Here is a 20,695-nt window from a genome sequence, read left to right as displayed (position 1 = left end):
AGCCTCAAGAAAACTCATAATAAACTTGGGTAACTGATGTTCATATCTTAAAGGACAAGTCCCTATAAGCTTTTGTGAGGAATCAGGACTAGGTTAATAAAGCCAACGCAACTGCATGTTTTACAAATGGGAGGCTATCTTATGGTAGGCCTAGTTATAATCCTAGCTATCCGGTTGTGTGACCCTGGCTATCCGGTTTGCTTAATTTAAGGAATTTTAAATTCATACTTTTACTTTTCATACTTAGGATGCTATAATAAATAGATAATTGCGATTTTCAGATTTATTTGAGTAGTGAGAATTTATTTGCCGTGCATATATGCTGATAAGTTGAATATGAAACTAAAATAGTGATTTTTTCCCCAAAGGCGTCTGTGGCATCAGCTGCGAACGTTCCACACAGATGTTCAATGAGCGATCGAGTTCTACTAAACTCACTAGGCCTACTCTCATTTTAATAAATTCAAAACCACTACTGTAATGAAAATAAAAGCCAGTAAACGGAATAATTACTGTCAAACTATTATTTTTATTAAATTGTTGAATTAGTCCTATTATATTTAATGTTACATTTCATGCCTATTCAAGTGGATTTGACAAACTTTTATGATGTGGACGGACGGCTGCTATGTCATAATGTACATGATGTCATAATGAAGCATTCTTTTGTTAAAATAAAACATTCCATTGACAGGTCATTGACGCTCTTCTTGAACTGAGGTAGGACCTATAATTGAATGAAATAATCTCAAATGCATTACTTTTATCTTATGAGAACTTAAATTTGATCAACAACTGTCAGAAACTGTTATGTTTTGTGATTTGTGACTAGGTCTTGTTGTCTTGTGTTTCTGTTTTCAAGAATATATTGTTGAAACTGTATAGTCAAATCCTACGTGTGCAAATTATCTGGAAGTCCAAATTGAAGGTAGGCCTTAGTCTGTGAATCTTTAATTTTTATGAACATTTGGCAGGAATTGGAATGTCCTTTGAAAGTGGAAGAACACTAGTTCATAATAACTTTCATCAAATTCTATTTATTCTAGATTCTTATTCTCAAACATGCTTTTTGTTGTTGTTTGCTCCTCCACTGTGACTCTCACAGCCATGAAAGACAGAGGAAAGTCCAGGACTCGGACACAAGAGACCAGTCAGAACAGTTCTGAGAACAGCCTGACAGACATCCTCAGTGTCCAGAGTGCCAGTGATATTGTCCTACAGCCAATGCCACCAGGGAGAAAGAATAGCCGATCCCACTTCCACAACATGGATGTGACTAAAGAGAGGGCTGACATGGGAAGGCTTCCAATGGCCACTCCACCCATCAGGCTCCCAATGCTCACTGTGACCTCTCTCAATGTCCAAAGGATCAAAAACACCCCCAAGGTGCCTCGCATGCCTCGTCTGCAGCTGGAGGGACAGATGGGTAGCAAGCGTCTGGGTCCGGTCTTAACCAAAACCGGAGGGAGCACATTTACCTCCAGCAAAAAGCAGGAGCCAGAGATGAAATCCAGCGGACCACAGACACCAGGAAGCATCCCTAAGAGGCCCAATGAATGCTCCACTGCAGCCAAGGCAGTAGCTCCTTTATCTGGGACTCCATGCAGCCAGTCTGAGGTCAGGATCCAGGCCAATCCTCTCAAGACGTCTAACATCCAGGACCAAAGTCACCGCTCTCCTCCTGCTCAGGCCAGACGGTCTCTGTCCGACGGCAGCCTCTTGCAGCCGCCATGTTCTCCTGTGGATGTCCTCCAGCCGGAGGTCCAGGCCAGCAGAAGCCTGGCACGACCCAAGACCGGGATAGCTAGGATAACAAGACATACTGACGGCAGCACTCTGAGGTTCCCTAACCAGACCTTAGAGCTTATAAACTCCATGGGTAGGAGGGAGAGCACCAATTTTCCCCCTGTACTGCCAACCATTGCAGTGTCAGCCTCACCTGCCCAGATGGCCATCCCATTGCCTACCCCAATGGTCAGCCATGTGCCTGACCTTCTGGTGCCTACTCCATCTGCTTCTCCGGTTCCTTCCAGCCGAGTGCCTGCCCCACCTGCCTACCCAGTGCCAGCCCGGCCTGCCAACGCCAGATCACGGCGTGTGTCGAAGAGGATCCAGCTCTTACAGATCCGGTCTGCTATGCTGGACCAGCAGCTACAAAAACAACTGGGTGACAAACAAATCATATTACCCTCTGAGCCCCTGTCCTTCAGTAGCACTGAGAGGATATTCCTCTGTGGTCCACCTTTAATCTGCCACCCAGCTAACGTAGGTGGAGATGATGGCTGTCACCCCCTGCCCAGACCTACGCCCAGCCACACAGGTCGCACCGACCACACCGCTTTACTGACCAGTAGGAGAGCCATGCAGGCGGGCGAGAAGTGCCCCTTTGAAATCCTCTTGACCCCCTTGGCGGAAAAGCCTCCTATCAAGCGGTGGCACATGCCCGGCTCCCGTGCCAAGGCCAAGCGGGAATGGAAGAATAGCCAACGAGGGCGCAGGAAGAGAGTGAAGCCCATTCACTGGGATGTTAACTTTAAGTCTGGGCCTTTCTTCCATGTGTGTGTCTCTCCATCACTGCCCTCGATCTTGGAGGTGGATGAAGAGCCTCTTTCTGAAGAGATGGAGCAAAGCAAGTTGTAGGGGGGTCGCGCACACACACACACACACCTTCATTTTATTACCTTTATTTAAATAGGCAAGTTAGTTAAGAACAAATTCTTATTTACAATGACGGCCTACCCCGGCCAAACCCTAACCCGGACGGCACTGGACCAATTGTGCGCCGCCCTATGGGACCAGTGCCTTAGACGGCTGCGCCAATCGGGAGCCCTATTGAGACCTCATGGCCTACCATGGACCAGAGAGGATCAGCCAGCATCATCCCAGCGTCTGCTTTGCCTGCCATCCTAGTAACTCCACTGCCCTTTCAACCCCAAACCACAAAGGGCAGGTGACAGAAATGATTCAGCGCCCACCGATCCAGGCTGTTGTGCATAAGCAGCAGCTACTGTCATAAGTACTGTTGGAACAGACTTTTCCTATGAGATCCAACAGAAGCTGTCAAAGTACTTTCATCCCTGGGGTGTGTAGCTTCTCGAAGAGTGTTCTCTTCCTGAAGATGGACTGCTTCAACCCCTTGGGAGAATCCCGAGTATCTAGTACGCTAGAGTGATGATAGAATATGTCCCTCAGTATCAACTAGAGATTAATATTAATCCACATGTTATTCTAGTTAGGCAAATGTTAATTTATCCTCAGCATGTTCCAAAGAATTCTGTTTCTATAAAGTTTTAATGCAGTTGAAAATGATCTGTGGTGTGTGTTGTTGGTTTCTTGTGAGCTATGAAGTGTACCCTTTAATGTAGAATGTTTATTTCTTCATTGGATTTGTTGACCAAGGAGGAGGTAAGTGCTGACCGGACTAATATACGTGAAGGTCCGATTGAAATTTGTATTAATCCAAAGGAGGCACATCTGACTCACACCTTGGTGCCATAATTCTTCACATTTTCAATGTGTAGCAACACTTACAAATTGTCAGGTGGAACTATTTGTACTACAGCAGTGGAAATGAGGATCTATCCAAACACAGCGTTTATGAAATGCGAGAACGCTGAACAACCTTCTCTGACCAATAGGTTTCCTCGGCATGATTTTATTCTAACATTATCCATGTTTTTTCTTTGCTGCCCTCAAAAACAAAATGTTGATCCCCATGTAACAACACGTGATATTCCACAGGGGGGCACTAAAGGTCTGTAACGAAAGGAGTTTGAACACATTGTACCGACCGTGCAGTAATATCTAACAAGTAATCTAACAATTTCACGACAACTACCTTATACACACAAGTGTAAAGGAATAATTAAGAATATGTACATATAAATATAAGGATGAGCGATGGCCGAACAGCATAGGCAAGATGCAGTAGATGGTATAGAGTACAGTATATACATATGAGATGAGTAATGTAAACATTATATAAAGTGGCATTGTTTAAGTGACTAGTGATACATTTATTACATTGTATTATTAACTATTAGTGGCTAGAGATTGAGTATGTATGTTGGCAGCAGCCACACAATGCATTGCAATGCATTGCCATCAGCCATTGAGAGAATGCCTCCTATGAAATCTATAAAAGCTATGCAACTGCCTACGTTGTACCTAATGGAAGCGTAAAATAATTAACAAGTTTAAATTCTCGATATTTGACGCATTCATTCTATTTTATGGCTGAAAATATTCATGTAGAATGCTACAACACGGATGGCAATTCAACGGCTGTAGTGTAGTTCTTCTGTAAAGTATTTAAACTGGAACAACCATTTCAGTAATGGATTCAATATATCCAAGTAACAGATTAATAGTTTAGAATTGTATTTTTTCCCCCTGTAACATTCAAAGTCAGCAGGCTTTGTATTCTTGAGACCTTAGTCACTCCAAAAGTGAACCACCCACCCGGAAAAACTCCCCCCGAACAGTGAGATAGAGAACATTCGTCATCTGCCTATGAGCTTAAGTCAAGTAAGTCCCATTAAATCCTCAGAAGTACACCAAGATAGCCAGAAGCATCTCATACACTTATTTCCCCGATCTGCGACTATTATGTTGTGTACATAGAACTTTACTGCTCTCCAGTACCTGTTTACTAGCGCTTGGGGAGAAGCAGCAATGCATTTCTCAGTCTTGTTTTCCAGGCATTTTTCCCATTTTGATAAAATTCATCAAGGAATCTTCAACTGCATCCACCTCTATTGTCGACCAATACCTTTTTGTTCCTTTGGCACCTTTGGAAAGAGATGGCATTATGAATGACTACATTAAATAAAGGATGACTACAATACAGTACTTGAACATCTCTCTGTATTAACTCTACAAGGTTACAGCTGTATCTGCAGAGAGTGTGTTGAGATTAAACTAACAATCCCAACGAAATAACTACAGAGATAAGGATGTGAGAGGAGAATGTGCAATGCTGACATCAAGGCAGACTCAATCTGTATGGAATCTAGTTGACACTACAGAGTGAAAATGCACTGACTGAAGGCAGCAGGAAACATGCTTACCGTGTGAGCCTCTCTTTAGCCCCAGCTTTCCCTTGGTCATTGGCTTTTTGGCCCGAATCACTGACATCTCTCCTGGAAAACATCAGTGGAAAACATGTCGATAAGGACATTGTAATTAAGAATAGGTCCATGTGTATGTAAGGTATAGGTACACCGGTCAGATTTTCTTCATAGAAATTGCCTTCCTCTGAAGATCCTGATGGCCCTGGGACATAACCATCTTCACTGTTGTCAATACTGGTTATTGAGTCATCAGTCCTGTATCCAAGCATAGCTTTGGTCAACTCTATTGCAGAAAAAAAGTATATTGGATAACTAGACAGATAACAAAGTATTTGGACACGGGCACATTTTGATTAGTTATGGCTCTGTGCTCCTCTACATTAGGTTATAATACAATGAATATGGGATGAAAGTGCAGACTTGCCTGTCTTTGATTTACAAAGCTGATTCACATGAACTTACAGTATGTGCTGGTGTTGAATGACACTAACTTACGTATACGCTGTCTGTTCTGATCAACGGCGGTGCAGGCAGCCTCGGTGTCTGACATCTAAGGATACAATAAAATGAAATTGGTCATGTGCAAATTAGGCAATTGAATATGATTCAACCATCCCCAGTATCCTCATTCTAAACAACTGACAAACCTGAGCTTCGGGATTTATTATTTCCTTTTCAAATCTGGCCTACATGTTGAATTATGTTTCTTTTAGAGTTTCCATGCATCTTCTTAGCCTCTGCAGTGCCTTTGTAAAGGAAGACAAGTTTCTAAAAGAATGACAAGATTGCTCAGCACACAACAAAGGGGATGGGCTGGTGGACACCAATGACTTTATTCATTGACTGATAGAGGTCCTACAAACATCTATTACAATTTCCTTTTTTAAGACGACTTTCAAAGTAAAAAAGCAAGTATAAGCATAACATAAGCACATTAAGCAAGTTCCTGGATGCAACTAAAGCTGATCTGCTTTTATGGATGGACTAAACAAGAAACAGTATGAGTGATATGGCTAAAGCAAGGCATGTGAATTGGCACAGTCCTACCAAATTTGACACTTTCCACAATCTTTATTCCTGTTGTGGTGTTTCACTCTTTAAAATGCAAAGCCAAAATAACTAGCAACTTATTTCTCTTTGGGTAATGGCGATAAAAAACCCGCCAAAACTTAAATGAGGGGATTTATTTAAATATTTCAGCACGCTTGCATGCTTATGACTTGACAAAACAGATGAAAATTAACTGGCTTTTCTAGCTAGCTTGTAAACAAATTCAAGTTACACTAGCAATATTATTTTCCAATGCATGTAACATTGGGTTAACCACAAGACATTTTTACCAATTATGCTAAACTAGCACGCTAACCGCTAGCTAGCACGCTAATCATTGGCTAGCACGCTAATTATTGGCTAGCACGCTAATCATTAGCAAGCAGTAAATAAGTATAAGGTAAAAACATGCAAAGTAACAATTGCACATTAATGAGTTGTTTGGATGAGCCCACCAATTTCAATCTCATGATGCAGTATATCTGACACAATACGGCTTTCGGGCATTGTCAATGCATGTTGGATTCAGCCGAAAGACATACATGAGCTAACAGAAATTACAAATAAAGACAATGGGAACATGTATTGCTTGCCAATACACCACATACAATTTTAGTTAAAATGTTGGTTAACAGTTTAGTTCATAGCTTGCCTTCTTGCATGAATGCGAACGTCTGCAACCATCCCCCTCTTCCTTAAACTTGTTGCACAGCTACTTTTGTTGTGATCATGCTCAGGCAGAGACAGGCTTGCCAGATCAATTTAAAATTTCTAGTAAATCCAGTAAAAACCCGCCTTCAAAGACTAAAAACTGTTACAATGTCAGCAGATTACAGGGGAATTAATGGGGTTTTAAAAAATACCATGTTGATAACGGTGCAATATAGAAGTAGTATAAATACTTGCACCCAGCGACCAACACTTTTTACCTGCAGCAAAGTTTTAAAAGTACCCCAATAAAAGACAACACAATGTACATGGCAACCCTGGGGAGAGATATGTCACTGTAGCATGGGGGAGGGGGAACTGTGTTGACCTGTGACATTTTTGGTAGTTTGGTACTTTTGTGCACTCTGCAATGGGGGAGGGACAGCTTCTCCAGCGGAAATTATGGAGAGTAGACAATGATTCCATCAGCCCAGATTTCTGAATATGTGTGCAATATTATTAATGTCACCTACATTTCCTTAGACAATTTGGGTTTGTAGCTGACACAATCAGTATCAGTGAGGTGTTAAGTGCAGCTACTTGAATGGTCTGTAGACTTGCTGACACAAAAGTAGCTAATGGCAGGTTAAGATTCTAACTAGCAACCTAACCCCTCAGCAATCAGGTTCACTACCCGCACACAGATCAAACAGCCTAGTGATATTAACAGCCATCTCTTACTATTGGCACTCAGCTACTCTCACAATCTCTGTTTCTCTCTCATAACAGGCCATTTTTTAATCTTATTTGCATTCACCCTCCACTAGACCCCTGGTTTCACAAGGTGGAATAAAATGTACTGATAATAAGTGATTTCAGGTTTGTACTGCTGTGAAGACGTAGGCCTTTACATCAGCATTGATCTCTTTGCAAAAAGCCTCAAGAAAACTCATAATAAACTTGGGTAACTGATGTTCATATCTTAAAGGACAAGTCCCTATAAGCTTTTGTGAGGAATCAGGACTAGGTTAATAAAGCCAACGCAACTGCATGTTTTACAAATGGGAGGCTATCTTATGGTAGGCCTAGTTATAATCCTAGCTATCCGGTTGTGTGACCCTGGCTATCCGGTTTGCTTAATTTAAGGAATTTTAAATTCATACTTTTACTTTTCATACTTAGGATGCTATAATAAATAGATAATTGCGATTTTCAGATTTATTTGAGTAGTGAGAATTTATTTGCCGTGCATATATGCTGATAAGTTGAATATGAAACTAAAATAGTGATTTTTTCCCCAAAGGCGTCTGTGGCATCAGCTGCGAACGTTCCACACAGATGTTCAATGAGCGATCGAGTTCTACTAAACTCACTAGGCCTACTCTCATTTTAATAAATTCAAAACCACTACTGTAATGAAAATAAAAGCCAGTAAACGGAATAATTACTGTCAAACTATTATTTTTATTAAATTGTTGAATTAGTCCTATTATATTTAATGTTACATTTCATGCCTATTCAAGTGGATTTGACAAACTTTTATGATGTGGACGGACGGCTGCTATGTCATAATGTACATGATGTCATAATGAAGCATTCTTTTGTTAAAATAAAACATTCCATTGACAGGTCATTGACGCTCTTCTTGAACTGAGGTAGGACCTATAATTTAATGAAATAATCTCAAATGCATTACTTTTATCTTATGAGAACTTAAATTTGATCAACAACTGTCAGAAACTGTTATGTTTTGTGATTTGTGACTAGGTCTTGTTGTCTTGTGTTTCTGTTTTCAAGAATATATTGTTGAAACTGTATAGTCAAATCCTACGTGTGCAAATTATCTGGAAGTCCAAATTGAAGGTAGGCCTTAGTCTGTGAATCTTTAATTTTTATGAACATTTGGCAGGAATTGGAATGTCCTTTGAAAGTGGAAGAACACTAGTTCATAATAACTTTCATCAAATTCTATTTATTCTAGATTCTTATTCTCAAACATGCTTTTTGTTGTTGTTTGCTCCTCCACTGTGACTCTCACAGCCATGAAAGACAGAGGAAAGTCCAGGACTCGGACACAAGAGACCAGTCAGAACAGTTCTGAGAACAGCCTGACAGACATCCTCAGTGTCCAGAGTGCCAGTGATATTGTCCTACAGCCAATGCCACCAGGGAGAAAGAATAGCCGATCCCACTTCCACAACATGGATGTGACTAAAGAGAGGGCTGACATGGGAAGGCTTCCAATGGCCACTCCACCCATCAGGCTCCCAATGCTCACTGTGACCTCTCTCAATGTCCAAAGGATCAAAAACACCCCCAAGGTGCCTCGCATGCCTCGTCTGCAGCTGGAGGGACAGATGGGTAGCAAGCGTCTGGGTCCGGTCTTAACCAAAACCGGAGGGAGCACATTTACCTCCAGCAAAAAGCAGGAGCCAGAGATGAAATCCAGCGGACCACAGACACCAGGAAGCATCCCTAAGAGGCCCAATGAATGCTCCACTGCAGCCAAGGCAGTAGCTCCTTTATCTGGGACTCCATGCAGCCAGTCTGAGGTCAGGATCCAGGCCAATCCTCTCAAGACGTCTAACATCCAGGACCAAAGTCACCGCTCTCCTCCTGCTCAGGCCAGACGGTCTCTGTCCGACGGCAGCCTCTTGCAGCCGCCATGTTCTCCTGTGGATGTCCTCCAGCCGGAGGTCCAGGCCAGCAGAAGCCTGGCACGACCCAAGACCGGGATAGCTAGGATAACAAGACATACTGACGGCAGCACTCTGAGGTTCCCTAACCAGACCTTAGAGCTTATAAACTCCATGGGTAGGAGGGAGAGCACCAATTTTCCCCCTGTACTGCCAACCATTGCAGTGTCAGCCTCACCTGCCCAGATGGCCATCCCATTGCCTACCCCAATGGTCAGCCATGTGCCTGACCTTCTGGTGCCTACTCCATCTGCTTCTCCGGTTCCTTCCAGCCGAGTGCCTGCCCCACCTGCCTACCCAGTGCCAGCCCGGCCTGCCAACGCCAGATCACGGCGTGTGTCGAAGAGGATCCAGCTCTTACAGATCCGGTCTGCTATGCTGGACCAGCAGCTACAAAAACAACTGGGTGACAAACAAATCATATTACCCTCTGAGCCCCTGTCCTTCAGTAGCACTGAGAGGATATTCCTCTGTGGTCCACCTTTAATCTGCCACCCAGCTAACGTAGGTGGAGATGATGGCTGTCACCCCCTGCCCAGACCTACGCCCAGCCACACAGGTCGCACCGACCACACCGCTTTACTGACCAGTAGGAGAGCCATGCAGGCGGGCGAGAAGTGCCCCTTTGAAATCCTCTTGACCCCCTTGGCGGAAAAGCCTCCTATCAAGCGGTGGCACATGCCCGGCTCCCGTGCCAAGGCCAAGCGGGAATGGAAGAATAGCCAACGAGGGCGCAGGAAGAGAGTGAAGCCCATTCACTGGGATGTTAACTTTAAGTCTGGGCCTTTCTTCCATGTGTGTGTCTCTCCATCACTGCCCTCGATCTTGGAGGTGGATGAAGAGCCTCTTTCTGAAGAGATGGAGCAAAGCAAGTTGTAGGGGGGTCGCGCACACACACACACACCTTCATTTTATTACCTTTATTTAAATAGGCAAGTTAGTTAAGAACAAATTCTTATTTACAATGACGGCCTACCCCGGCCAAACCCTAACCCGGACGGCACTGGACCAATTGTGCGCCGCCCTATGGGACCAGTGCCTTAGACGGCTGCGCCAATCGGGAGCCCTATTGAGACCTCATGGCCTACCATGGACCAGAGAGGATCAGCCAGCATCATCCCAGCGTCTGCTTTGCCTGCCATCCTAGTAACTCCACTGCCCTTTCAACCCCAAACCACAAAGGGCAGGTGACAGAAATGATTCAGCGCCCACCGATCCAGGCTGTTGTGCATAAGCAGCAGCTACTGTCATAAGTACTGTTGGAACAGACTTTTCCTATGAGATCCAACAGAAGCTGTCAAAGTACTTTCATCCCTGGGGTGTGTAGCTTCTCGAAGAGTGTTCTCTTCCTGAAGATGGACTGCTTCAACCCCTTGGGAGAATCCCGAGTATCTAGTACGCTAGAGTGATGATAGAATATGTCCCTCAGTATCAACTAGAGATTAATATTAATCCACATGTTATTCTAGTTAGGCAAATGTTAATTTATCCTCAGCATGTTCCAAAGAATTCTGTTTCTATAAAGTTTTAATGCAGTTGAAAATGATCTGTGGTGTGTGTTGTTGGTTTCTTGTGAGCTATGAAGTGTACCCTTTAATGTAGAATGTTTATTTCTTCATTGGATTTGTTGACCAAGGAGGAGGTAAGTGCTGACCGGACTAATATACGTGAAGGTCCGATTGAAATTTGTATTAATCCAAAGGAGGCACATCTGACTCACACCTTGGTGCCATAATTCTTCACATTTTCAATGTGTAGCAACACTTACAAATTGTCAGGTGGAACTATTTGTACTACAGCAGTGGAAATGAGGATCTATCCAAACACAGCGTTTATGAAATGCGAGAACGCTGAACAACCTTCTCTGACCAATAGGTTTCCTCGGCATGATTTTATTCTAACATTATCCATGTTTTTTCTTTGCTGCCCTCAAAAACAAAATGTTGATCCCCATGTAACAACACGTGATATTCCACAGGGGGGCACTAAAGGTCTGTAACGAAAGGAGTTTGAACACATTGTACCGACCGTGCAGTAATATCTAACAAGTAATCTAACAATTTCACGACAACTACCTTATACACACAAGTGTAAAGGAATAATTAAGAATATGTACATATAAATATAAGGATGAGCGATGGCCGAACAGCATAGGCAAGATGCAGTAGATGGTATAGAGTACAGTATATACATATGAGATGAGTAATGTAAACATTATATAAAGTGGCATTGTTTAAGTGACTAGTGATACATTTATTACATTGTATTATTAACTATTAGTGGCTAGAGATTGAGTATGTATGTTGGCAGCAGCCACACAATGCATTGCAATGCATTGCCATCAGCCATTGAGAGAATGCCTCCTATGAAATCTATAAAAGCTATGCAACTGCCTACGTTGTACCTAATGGAAGCGTAAAATAATTAACAAGTTTAAATTCTCGATATTTGACGCATTCATTCTATTTTATGGCTGAAAATATTCATGTAGAATGCTACAACACGGATGGCAATTCAACGGCTGTAGTGTAGTTCTTCTGTAAAGTATTTAAACTGGAACAACCATTTCAGTAATGGATTCAATATATCCAAGTAACAGATTAATAGTTTAGAATTGTATTTTTTCCCCCTGTAACATTCAAAGTCAGCAGGCTTTGTATTCTTGAGACCTTAGTCACTCCAAAAGTGAACCACCCACCCGGAAAAACTCCCCCCGAACAGTGAGATAGAGAACATTCGTCATCTGCCTATGAGCTTAAGTCAAGTAAGTCCCATTAAATCCTCAGAAGTACACCAAGATAGCCAGAAGCATCTCATACACTTATTTCCCCGATCTGCGACTATTATGTTGTGTACATAGAACTTTACTGCTCTCCAGTACCTGTTTACTAGCGCTTGGGGAGAAGCAGCAATGCATTTCTCAGTCTTGTTTTCCAGGCATTTTTCCCATTTTGATAAAATTCATCAAGGAATCTTCAACTGCATCCACCTCTATTGTCGACCAATACCTTTTTGTTCCTTTGGCACCTTTGGAAAGAGATGGCATTATGAATGACTACATTAAATAAAGGATGACTACAATACAGTACTTGAACATCTCTCTGTATTAACTCTACAAGGTTACAGCTGTATCTGCAGAGAGTGTGTTGAGATTAAACTAACAATCCCAACGAAATAACTACAGAGATAAGGATGTGAGAGGAGAATGTGCAATGCTGACATCAAGGCAGACTCAATCTGTATGGAATCTAGTTGACACTACAGAGTGAAAATGCACTGACTGAAGGCAGCAGGAAACATGCTTACCGTGTGAGCCTCTCTTTAGCCCCAGCTTTCCCTTGGTCATTGGCTTTTTGGCCCGAATCACTGACATCTCTCCTGGAAAACATCAGTGGAAAACATGTCGATAAGGACATTGTAATTAAGAATAGGTCCATGTGTATGTAAGGTATAGGTACACCGGTCAGATTTTCTTCATAGAAATTGCCTTCCTCTGAAGATCCTGATGGCCCTGGGACATAACCATCTTCACTGTTGTCAATACTGGTTATTGAGTCATCAGTCCTGTATCCAAGCATAGCTTTGGTCAACTCTATTGCAGAAAAAAAGTATATTGGATAACTAGACAGATAACAAAGTATTTGGACACGGGCACATTTTGATTAGTTATGGCTCTGTGCTCCTCTACATTAGGTTATAATACAATGAATATGGGATGAAAGTGCAGACTTGCCTGTCTTTGATTTACAAAGCTGATTCACATGAACTTACAGTATGTGCTGGTGTTGAATGACACTAACTTACGTATACGCTGTCTGTTCTGATCAACGGCGGTGCAGGCAGCCTCGGTGTCTGACATCTAAGGATACAATAAAATGAAATTGGTCATGTGCAAATTAGGCAATTGAATATGATTCAACCATCCCCAGTATCCTCATTCTAAACAACTGACAAACCTGAGCTTCGGGATTTATTATTTCCTTTTCAAATCTGGCCTACATGTTGAATTATGTTTCTTTTAGAGTTTCCATGCATCTTCTTAGCCTCTGCAGTGCCTTTGTAAAGGAAGACAAGTTTCTAAAAGAATGGTTGAGACTTAAAAGAATGACAAGATTGCTCAGCACACAACAAAGGGGATTGGCTGGTGGACACCAATGACTGTTATCATTGACTGATAGAGGTCCTACAAACATCTATTACAATTTCCTTTTTTAAGACGACTTTCAAAGTAAAAAAGCAAGTATAAGCATAACATAAGCACATTATGCAAGTTCCTGGATGCAACTAAAGCTGATCTGCTTTTATGGATGAACTAAACAAGAAACAGTATGAGTGATAAGGCTAAAGCAAGGCATGTGAATTGGCACAGTCCTACCAAATTTGACACTTTCCACAATCTTTATTCCTGTTGTGGTGTTTCACTCTTTTAAATGCAAAGACAAAATAACTAGCAACTTATTTCTCTTTCGGTAATGGCGATTAAAAAAAACGCCAAAACTTAAATGAGGGGATTTATTTTAATATTTCAGCACGCTTGCATGCTTATGACTTGACAAAACAGATGAAAATGAACTGGCTTTTCTAGCTAGCTTGTAAACCAATTCAAGTTACACTAGCAATATTATTTTCCAATGCATGTAACATTGGGTTAACCACAAGACATTTTTACCAATTATGCTAAACTAGCACGCTAACCGCTAGCTAGCACGCTAATCATTGGCTAGCACGCTAATCATTAGCAAGCAGTAAATAAGTATAAGGTAAAAACATGCAAAGTAACAATTGCACATTAATGAATTGTTTGGATGAGCCCACCAATTTCCAACTCATGACGCAGTATATCTGACACAATATGGCTTTCGGGCATTGTCAATGCATGTTGGATTCAGCCGAAAGACATACATGAGCTAACAGAAATTACAAATAAAGACAATGGGAACATGCATTGCTTGCCAATACACCACATACCATTTTAGTTAAAATATTGGTTAACAGTTTAGTTAATAGCTTACCTTCTTACATGAATGCGAACGTCTGCAACCATCCCCCTCTTCCTTAAAAAACTTGCTGCACAGCTACTTTTGTTGTGATCATGCTCAGGCAGAGACAGGCTTGCCAGATCAATTTCAAATTTCTAGTAAATCCAGTAAAAACCCGCCTTCAAAGAATAAAAACTGTTACAATGTCAGCAGATTGCAGGGAAATTAATGGGTTTTTAAAAATACCATGTTGGTAACGCTGCAATATAGAAGTAGTATAAATACTTGCACCAGGCGACCAACACTTTTAACCTGCAGCAAAGTTTTAAAAGTACCTCGATAAAAGACAACACAATGTACATGGCAACCCTGGGGAGAGATTTGTCACTGCAGCATGGGGGGGAACTGTGTTGACCTGTGACATTTTTGGTGGTTGGTACTTTTGTGCACTCTGCAGTGTGGGAGGGACAGCTTCTCCAGCAGAAATTATGGAGAGTAGACAATGATTCCATCAGCCCAGATTGCTGAATATGTGTGCAATATTATTACTGTCACCTACATTTCCTTAGACAATTTGGGTTTGTAGCTTACACAATCAGTATCAGTGAGGTGTTAAGTGCAGTTACTTGAATGGTCTGTAGACTTGCTGACACAGAAGTAGCTAATGGCAGGTTAAGATTCTAACTAGCAACCTAACCCCTCAGCAATCAGGTTCACTACCTGCACACAGACCAAACAGCCTAGTGATATTAAAAGCCATCTCTTACTTTTGGCACTCAGCTACTCTCACAATTTCTGTTTCTCTCTCATAACAGGCCATTTTTTAATCTTATTTGCATTTACCCTCCACTATACCCCTGGTTTCACAAGGTGGAATACAATGTACTGATAATAAGTGATTTCAGGTTTGTACTGCTGTGAAGACGTAGGCCTTTACATCAGCATTGATCTCTTTGCAAAAAGCCTCAAGAAAACTCATAATAAACTTGGGTAACTGATGTTCATATCTTAAAGGACAAGTCCCTATAAGCTTTTGTCAGGAATCGGGACTAGGTTAATAAAGCAAACGCAACTGCATGTTTTACAAATGGGAGGCTATCTTATGGTAGGCCTAGTTATAAAATGACATTATAGGCCGACACTGTACACTATAGGCCCATTTCTTTGCCGGATTGGAGAATGTCTGCAATTGTCTTGCCTAGTGAAGCAAAACTGCCAAAACATGGCCTGGTCATGGATGAAAAGCACCTTTTCAAAATGGGGTAGAACTGAGGGAACATATAAGGCGGACCCCAGGATTTCAGCTCCCTGTGTTAGCTGTTGTAATCCTCTTGCTGCATTTATTTGTAGATAGACTCACCCCAACAGGGAGTTGAGTTGGGAGGTATAATCAAAATGTCTGCCTAATGCTTTTGAGGGAGCAGCAGAAAAGTGTATCCAAGCTACCCTTACTAAAGCATAAGTCCGAGTCAATTCACAAGACCCTATGGCTAACTGAGTTGAGTCAAAGTCACCCATGTTTGAGTCGAGTCGAGTTACAAGTCCCTATGGCTGAAATAAGAGTCCCTGTGTTTGAATCCCGGTCCAAGATGTCAAGTCTAAGACAATGGTCCATATTAACTTAATATTAAGTTATTAACCCAGTCAGATAGTGGCGGGGGGAATTTGAGCAATCATTTTTTATATCCCCTTTCCTTCTGTGCCAACAAATGTTTATATGCTACAGGTCAACCAGATTGTCAGCTAGCTAGCTAGCTAATTAGGTAACATGATTGAACATGGTGTGACTGCACAGCTTCTCTATCTTTGATGTAGTCTAAACAGAAACTGAAAGACACAGACAGACAGATACACTTTTATAAACTATACTGATGTCAGATATCAGTGGCTAATGTTCACATTATGTGGAGGTCAACTGCTCCTAGATCTGTGAAAAGTTCTACAGCAACAACAACACATTTTATGTTGGTGTTAGAGAGCACATAACAGGCCTATCTGAATTTAACTTAATCATTTGAAATCACATATTTTAATGTTAAGCTTTGATTTGTAACTTTAACTGTTTTTCAGTGCATAGTAGTCTACAAGAGTCGGTGGAACATTTCCATATTAGTAGTACAGTTGAGTGAGAATTTGAGCTAGCAGTTGGAATTTTGACACATTGTATGACACACCCTACACTACAGCCAATCATTGAGCAGCCTCCCATCCCCTTCTCTGCTCCCATCCCCCTCTCTGCTCTCCCCCCACCAAGTCATATATATTAAGGCCAAATATAAGTCTTAATGAAGAAACTGCTATAGACAATACTGATGTAAGATATTAGTGGCTGATGTTAACATTATGTGGAGATCAACTGATCCTAGATCTGTGACTTTATAAGTGCCTAAGGCCAACTCTAATATACAGTACCAGTCAAAAGTTTGGACACACCAACTCATTCAAGGGTTTTTCATAATTTGTTACTATTTTCTACATTGTAGAATAGTGAAACCATCAAAACTGAGAATAACACATATGAAATCATGTTCTAACCAAAAAAGTGTTAAACAAATCAAAATATTTTTTATATTTGAGATTCTTCAAAGTACAAAGTACAAGTGTCCAGGACAAGCCTTCATAAATCCATGGTCCGATTAGCTCGAGACTCACAGATGCATCTCCCCTCATCGCCATAGACATGTTTAAGCTGTGACCCCCCAGACAAATCCCCTCAATAGCTTGAAAGACTAGAAATTTACAAATACCCTTAGTTAGAGAGAATTTGTAAGCGTTCTAAAAAGGGCAAAAAATAACACATAAAAACCTGGTTTTCTAATATGTACCGGTTCATGAGGGTTGCCTAATCACACATATGAAATTTTAGAAAGATGTGACCTTTTTAACCCTTCGAAACAGCCCCTATGACCCCAATGTAAGGCACTTCCGGTTGTCACATGATTTACAGAGGGTTGAATTCAGTGATTTTCAAGAACTGCAGGGAGTGAAATTAAAACCACGTTTAGGGTCCCTTCTTGCTTCTCCTTGCTTGCTTTGTTAGTAGCAGTTGGTGACACACAGCATAAAAAACCCTCTCCTTTCTATGCGCATATGGATGTTGACAATCACAAAAAATCCCAATCGCCATCACACTGCACACTACCCTATCTCATCTGAACAAGAGGGATACCTATGTAAGAATGCTGTTCATTGACTACAGCTCAGCATTCAACACCATAGTACCCTCCAAGCTCAACACTAAATTTGAGGCCCTGGGTCTCGACCCCACCCTGTGCAATTGGGTTCTGGACTTCCTGACGGGTCGCCCCCGTTCTCAGCCCCCTCCTGTACTCCCTGTTCAAGTTCCTCAATGTACATGTCACCGATAAACTAAAATGGTCGACCCACACAGACAGTGTGGTGAAGAAGGCGCAACAGCCTAAATACAGTCTTGAAATCATTAGAGACTTTAATAAAAGGAACACTAGTTACTTTAATAATGCCACTTTAAGAATGTTTACATATCTCACATTACTCATCTCATATGTATATACTGCTACTGTATCCTATATGATCAATTCTACACTATCTGATACTTCTCATCCATATTTGTATATGAATATATTCTTATCTCATTCCTTTACTACATTGTGTGTATTAGCTATTGTTGTGGAAGTGTTAGATTTACCTGTTAGATACTGCTGAACTGTCAGATCAAGATGCACAAACGTTCGCCACAATCGCAATAACATCTGCTAACCATGTGTATTTATGTACGGTATGTTATACCATATATGGAATCTTGCCTATGCCGCTCGGTCATTACTCATCCATATATTTATATGTATATATTCTATTCCATCCCTTTACTTGATTTGTGTGTATTAGGTAGTTGTTGTGGAATGGCTGTTGTGGAATTGTTAGATATTACAAAACTCTTGATGCTGCAATGATGAAAATATCTCAAAAACCAAGAGAGGAATTACTTAAAACTCAACCAAAGAAGAAAAACAACGCAACCATCTTTTGCACTAAGTACACCAAGGGTTCAGAGAAAATGAAAGCAATCCTGAAAAAGGACCGGCATATTCTGCAATCAGACAACAACAAAAAAATTGCCCACCTCTTCAAGGAGCCTCCACTGGTGGTCTATAAGCGTGGTCGCAATATTGGAGATAGCTTGGTGAGATCTGACCTGCCCCCTGAGCTCACTCAGACACTCTTGACACCTACCCCAAATGGGAACTACAAATGTGGCTCATGCGCAATAGCACTATAAAAACATCCTTCTTCAGACACCCACATACAGGTCAAAAAATCCCTGTTAGGGGTATCATCTCATGCAAGACCATGGGAGTAATCTATCTCATCACCTGTTCATGTGGAAAAGACTACAAAGGGAGGCTTACTGGATATCCTGTCTAAAAACATTGACCCCTAGTGGTCTGAATATTGACTTTGATCTCAGGCCCTTCTTATGAACAATTCTTTCTTTTATGAACAAGTCTTATAAATGTATATATTCTTTCTACAGCTTATTAGCATACACCTAATATGTTCCCTCTGTTGATGATGCTCATTATACATTAAGGTTGAACCAAATGATTACATTTAACAAATATGAAATTAAATCTGAAACAATTAAATATGTGAAATTGAATTAAACAATAATGTATGTGGATGCTAATTTGATGTACTATATTCAATTATGTTTCTATATGATAACAATAGCCTAATATATTTAATATGCCATAAACAATCGTTTTTTTTTGCAGTTTCACTAATTCATTCTAATTAACTTAATAATCATTATGACACACCTCTCACTATTGTTATTGGTTGCACTAATTGCACTGTTTGTCTACATAACCTGGTTCAAGTATTCATGACATTACCCTGAAGAAGGCAGTGATGCTGAAACGTTGGTAAATACCCAATAAATTACTGGGAGTTCATATATGGAGTGTGTGACTTTATTTTGATTTAAAGTATTTAAGTAAAAATACTTTAAAGTACTGTATCTGTACTTTACTATTTATGTTTTTGACATATTTTACTTCATACTTTTACTTTAACTTTTGATACTTAAGTATATTTTAGCAACTACATTTACTTTTGATACTTAAGTATATTTCAAACCAAATACTTTTAGACTTTTACTCAAGTACTATTTTATTGGCTCACTTTCACTTTTACTTGAGTAATTTTCTACTAAGGTAACTTTACTTTTACTCAAGTATGACAATTGAGGCTTCTGGCAATGGCGAAGCTCTAACAAGACGCGTCTGCGTAGCGTCCTCGAACTTTCAAACAATTTTAAGGCATTTTGACACGGTTTACCTGTTCGTCAATAGTGAGTTGAAAGTTAAAACATCTATTGTATCGCCAAAGCAAAAGATGCTTAATATGTCAAAGCCTCAGACAAGGCATGGAAAAATGCCCCTCTCTGACAGCCCTTCTTCGGCTTCAGCGGATGCTAGTGTAACAGTACTCTTCTTGCGTTGTGTACAATTAATCACCGACACGAACTCCAACTTGTAGCACCAGTCATGGAGATTTATTCTGATAGAAACAGCACAAAATTGCACGTCTTGCAATGCACGTCTCAACATCCAACTCTGCACTCACGCACTGTACAATATATACGAACCCCCCCACCAGACACAGTAAGTTGCTAGCTAGTATTAGCTGGAATTCTCTACAACAAAATGCACAACAAATATGCACCAAAAAATGCTACATCTTATGTGTGGTGTTCTAACAACATTTGCAAACAATTTGATATAAATTGTACATTTAAATCATCACTTGGGAGTATAAAAATCACTCTTGACGTACAGTGCTTTGCAACCAACAACTTACCGCTGGTTTGGTGCTTGTTCACTGGAGCTATTCTAACTGAAACATCCTCCCTCGTAAGCAAGCTACGCAAACCAGCCAATAAGATGCCATGTTGAGTAGGTGAAGGCAAGACAAAACTAAAACCAAAAATCCATTGGCTTAACAATAAAGTGGCAAGGGGAATCACCAATATAACCCTGTTACACTAGCTCGGAAGAAGCACCAGCATGGTTCAGAATGGAGATGGACAAGGGTATAACAAAAATCCAAGAGACACTTGCTGAACACCTCAGCAAAATTGATGTACTGATCGATAAACTCCACGAAGACCAGAAAGTCACAAAGGGACGAGTGACAAAGTTAGAAAAAGTCTATGCTGACCACCAGGCTGCCGTCCTGGACGTCCGCGAGGAAGTGGACCAAAAATACA

At 41.0% G+C, this 20,695-nt stretch overlaps 1 protein-coding gene across 1 annotated transcript; it reads left to right on the top strand.

Annotated features, from left to right (window-relative positions):
- The first annotated feature begins 837 nt into the window (after nt 1-837).
- On the top strand, nt 838-2,640 carry LOC139540034 (uncharacterized). The gene is made up of 2 exons (XM_071343562.1): nt 838-928; nt 1,106-2,640. Exon 2 carries the CDS (start codon nt 1,108-1,110, stop codon nt 2,638-2,640), a length of 1,533 nt encoding a protein of 510 aa, XP_071199663.1. The 5' UTR covers nt 838-928; nt 1,106-1,107.
- Nucleotides 2,641-20,695: the final 18,055 nt, after the last annotated feature.

This window comes from Salvelinus alpinus, chromosome 15, assembly GCF_045679555.1.
Source record: "Salvelinus alpinus chromosome 15, SLU_Salpinus.1, whole genome shotgun sequence".
NCBI lineage: Eukaryota > Metazoa > Chordata > Actinopteri > Salmoniformes > Salmonidae > Salvelinus > Salvelinus alpinus.
Note: the sequence above shows the minus strand (reverse complement) of the source record. Positions and strands in the feature narration are given on the sequence as shown.

What these genes read in the sequence shown, in the direction of transcription:
- LOC139540034 (XM_071343562.1), top strand. Translation starts at nt 1,108, where the DNA reads ATGAAAGACAGAGGAAAGTCCAGGACTCGGACACAAGAGACCAGTCAG.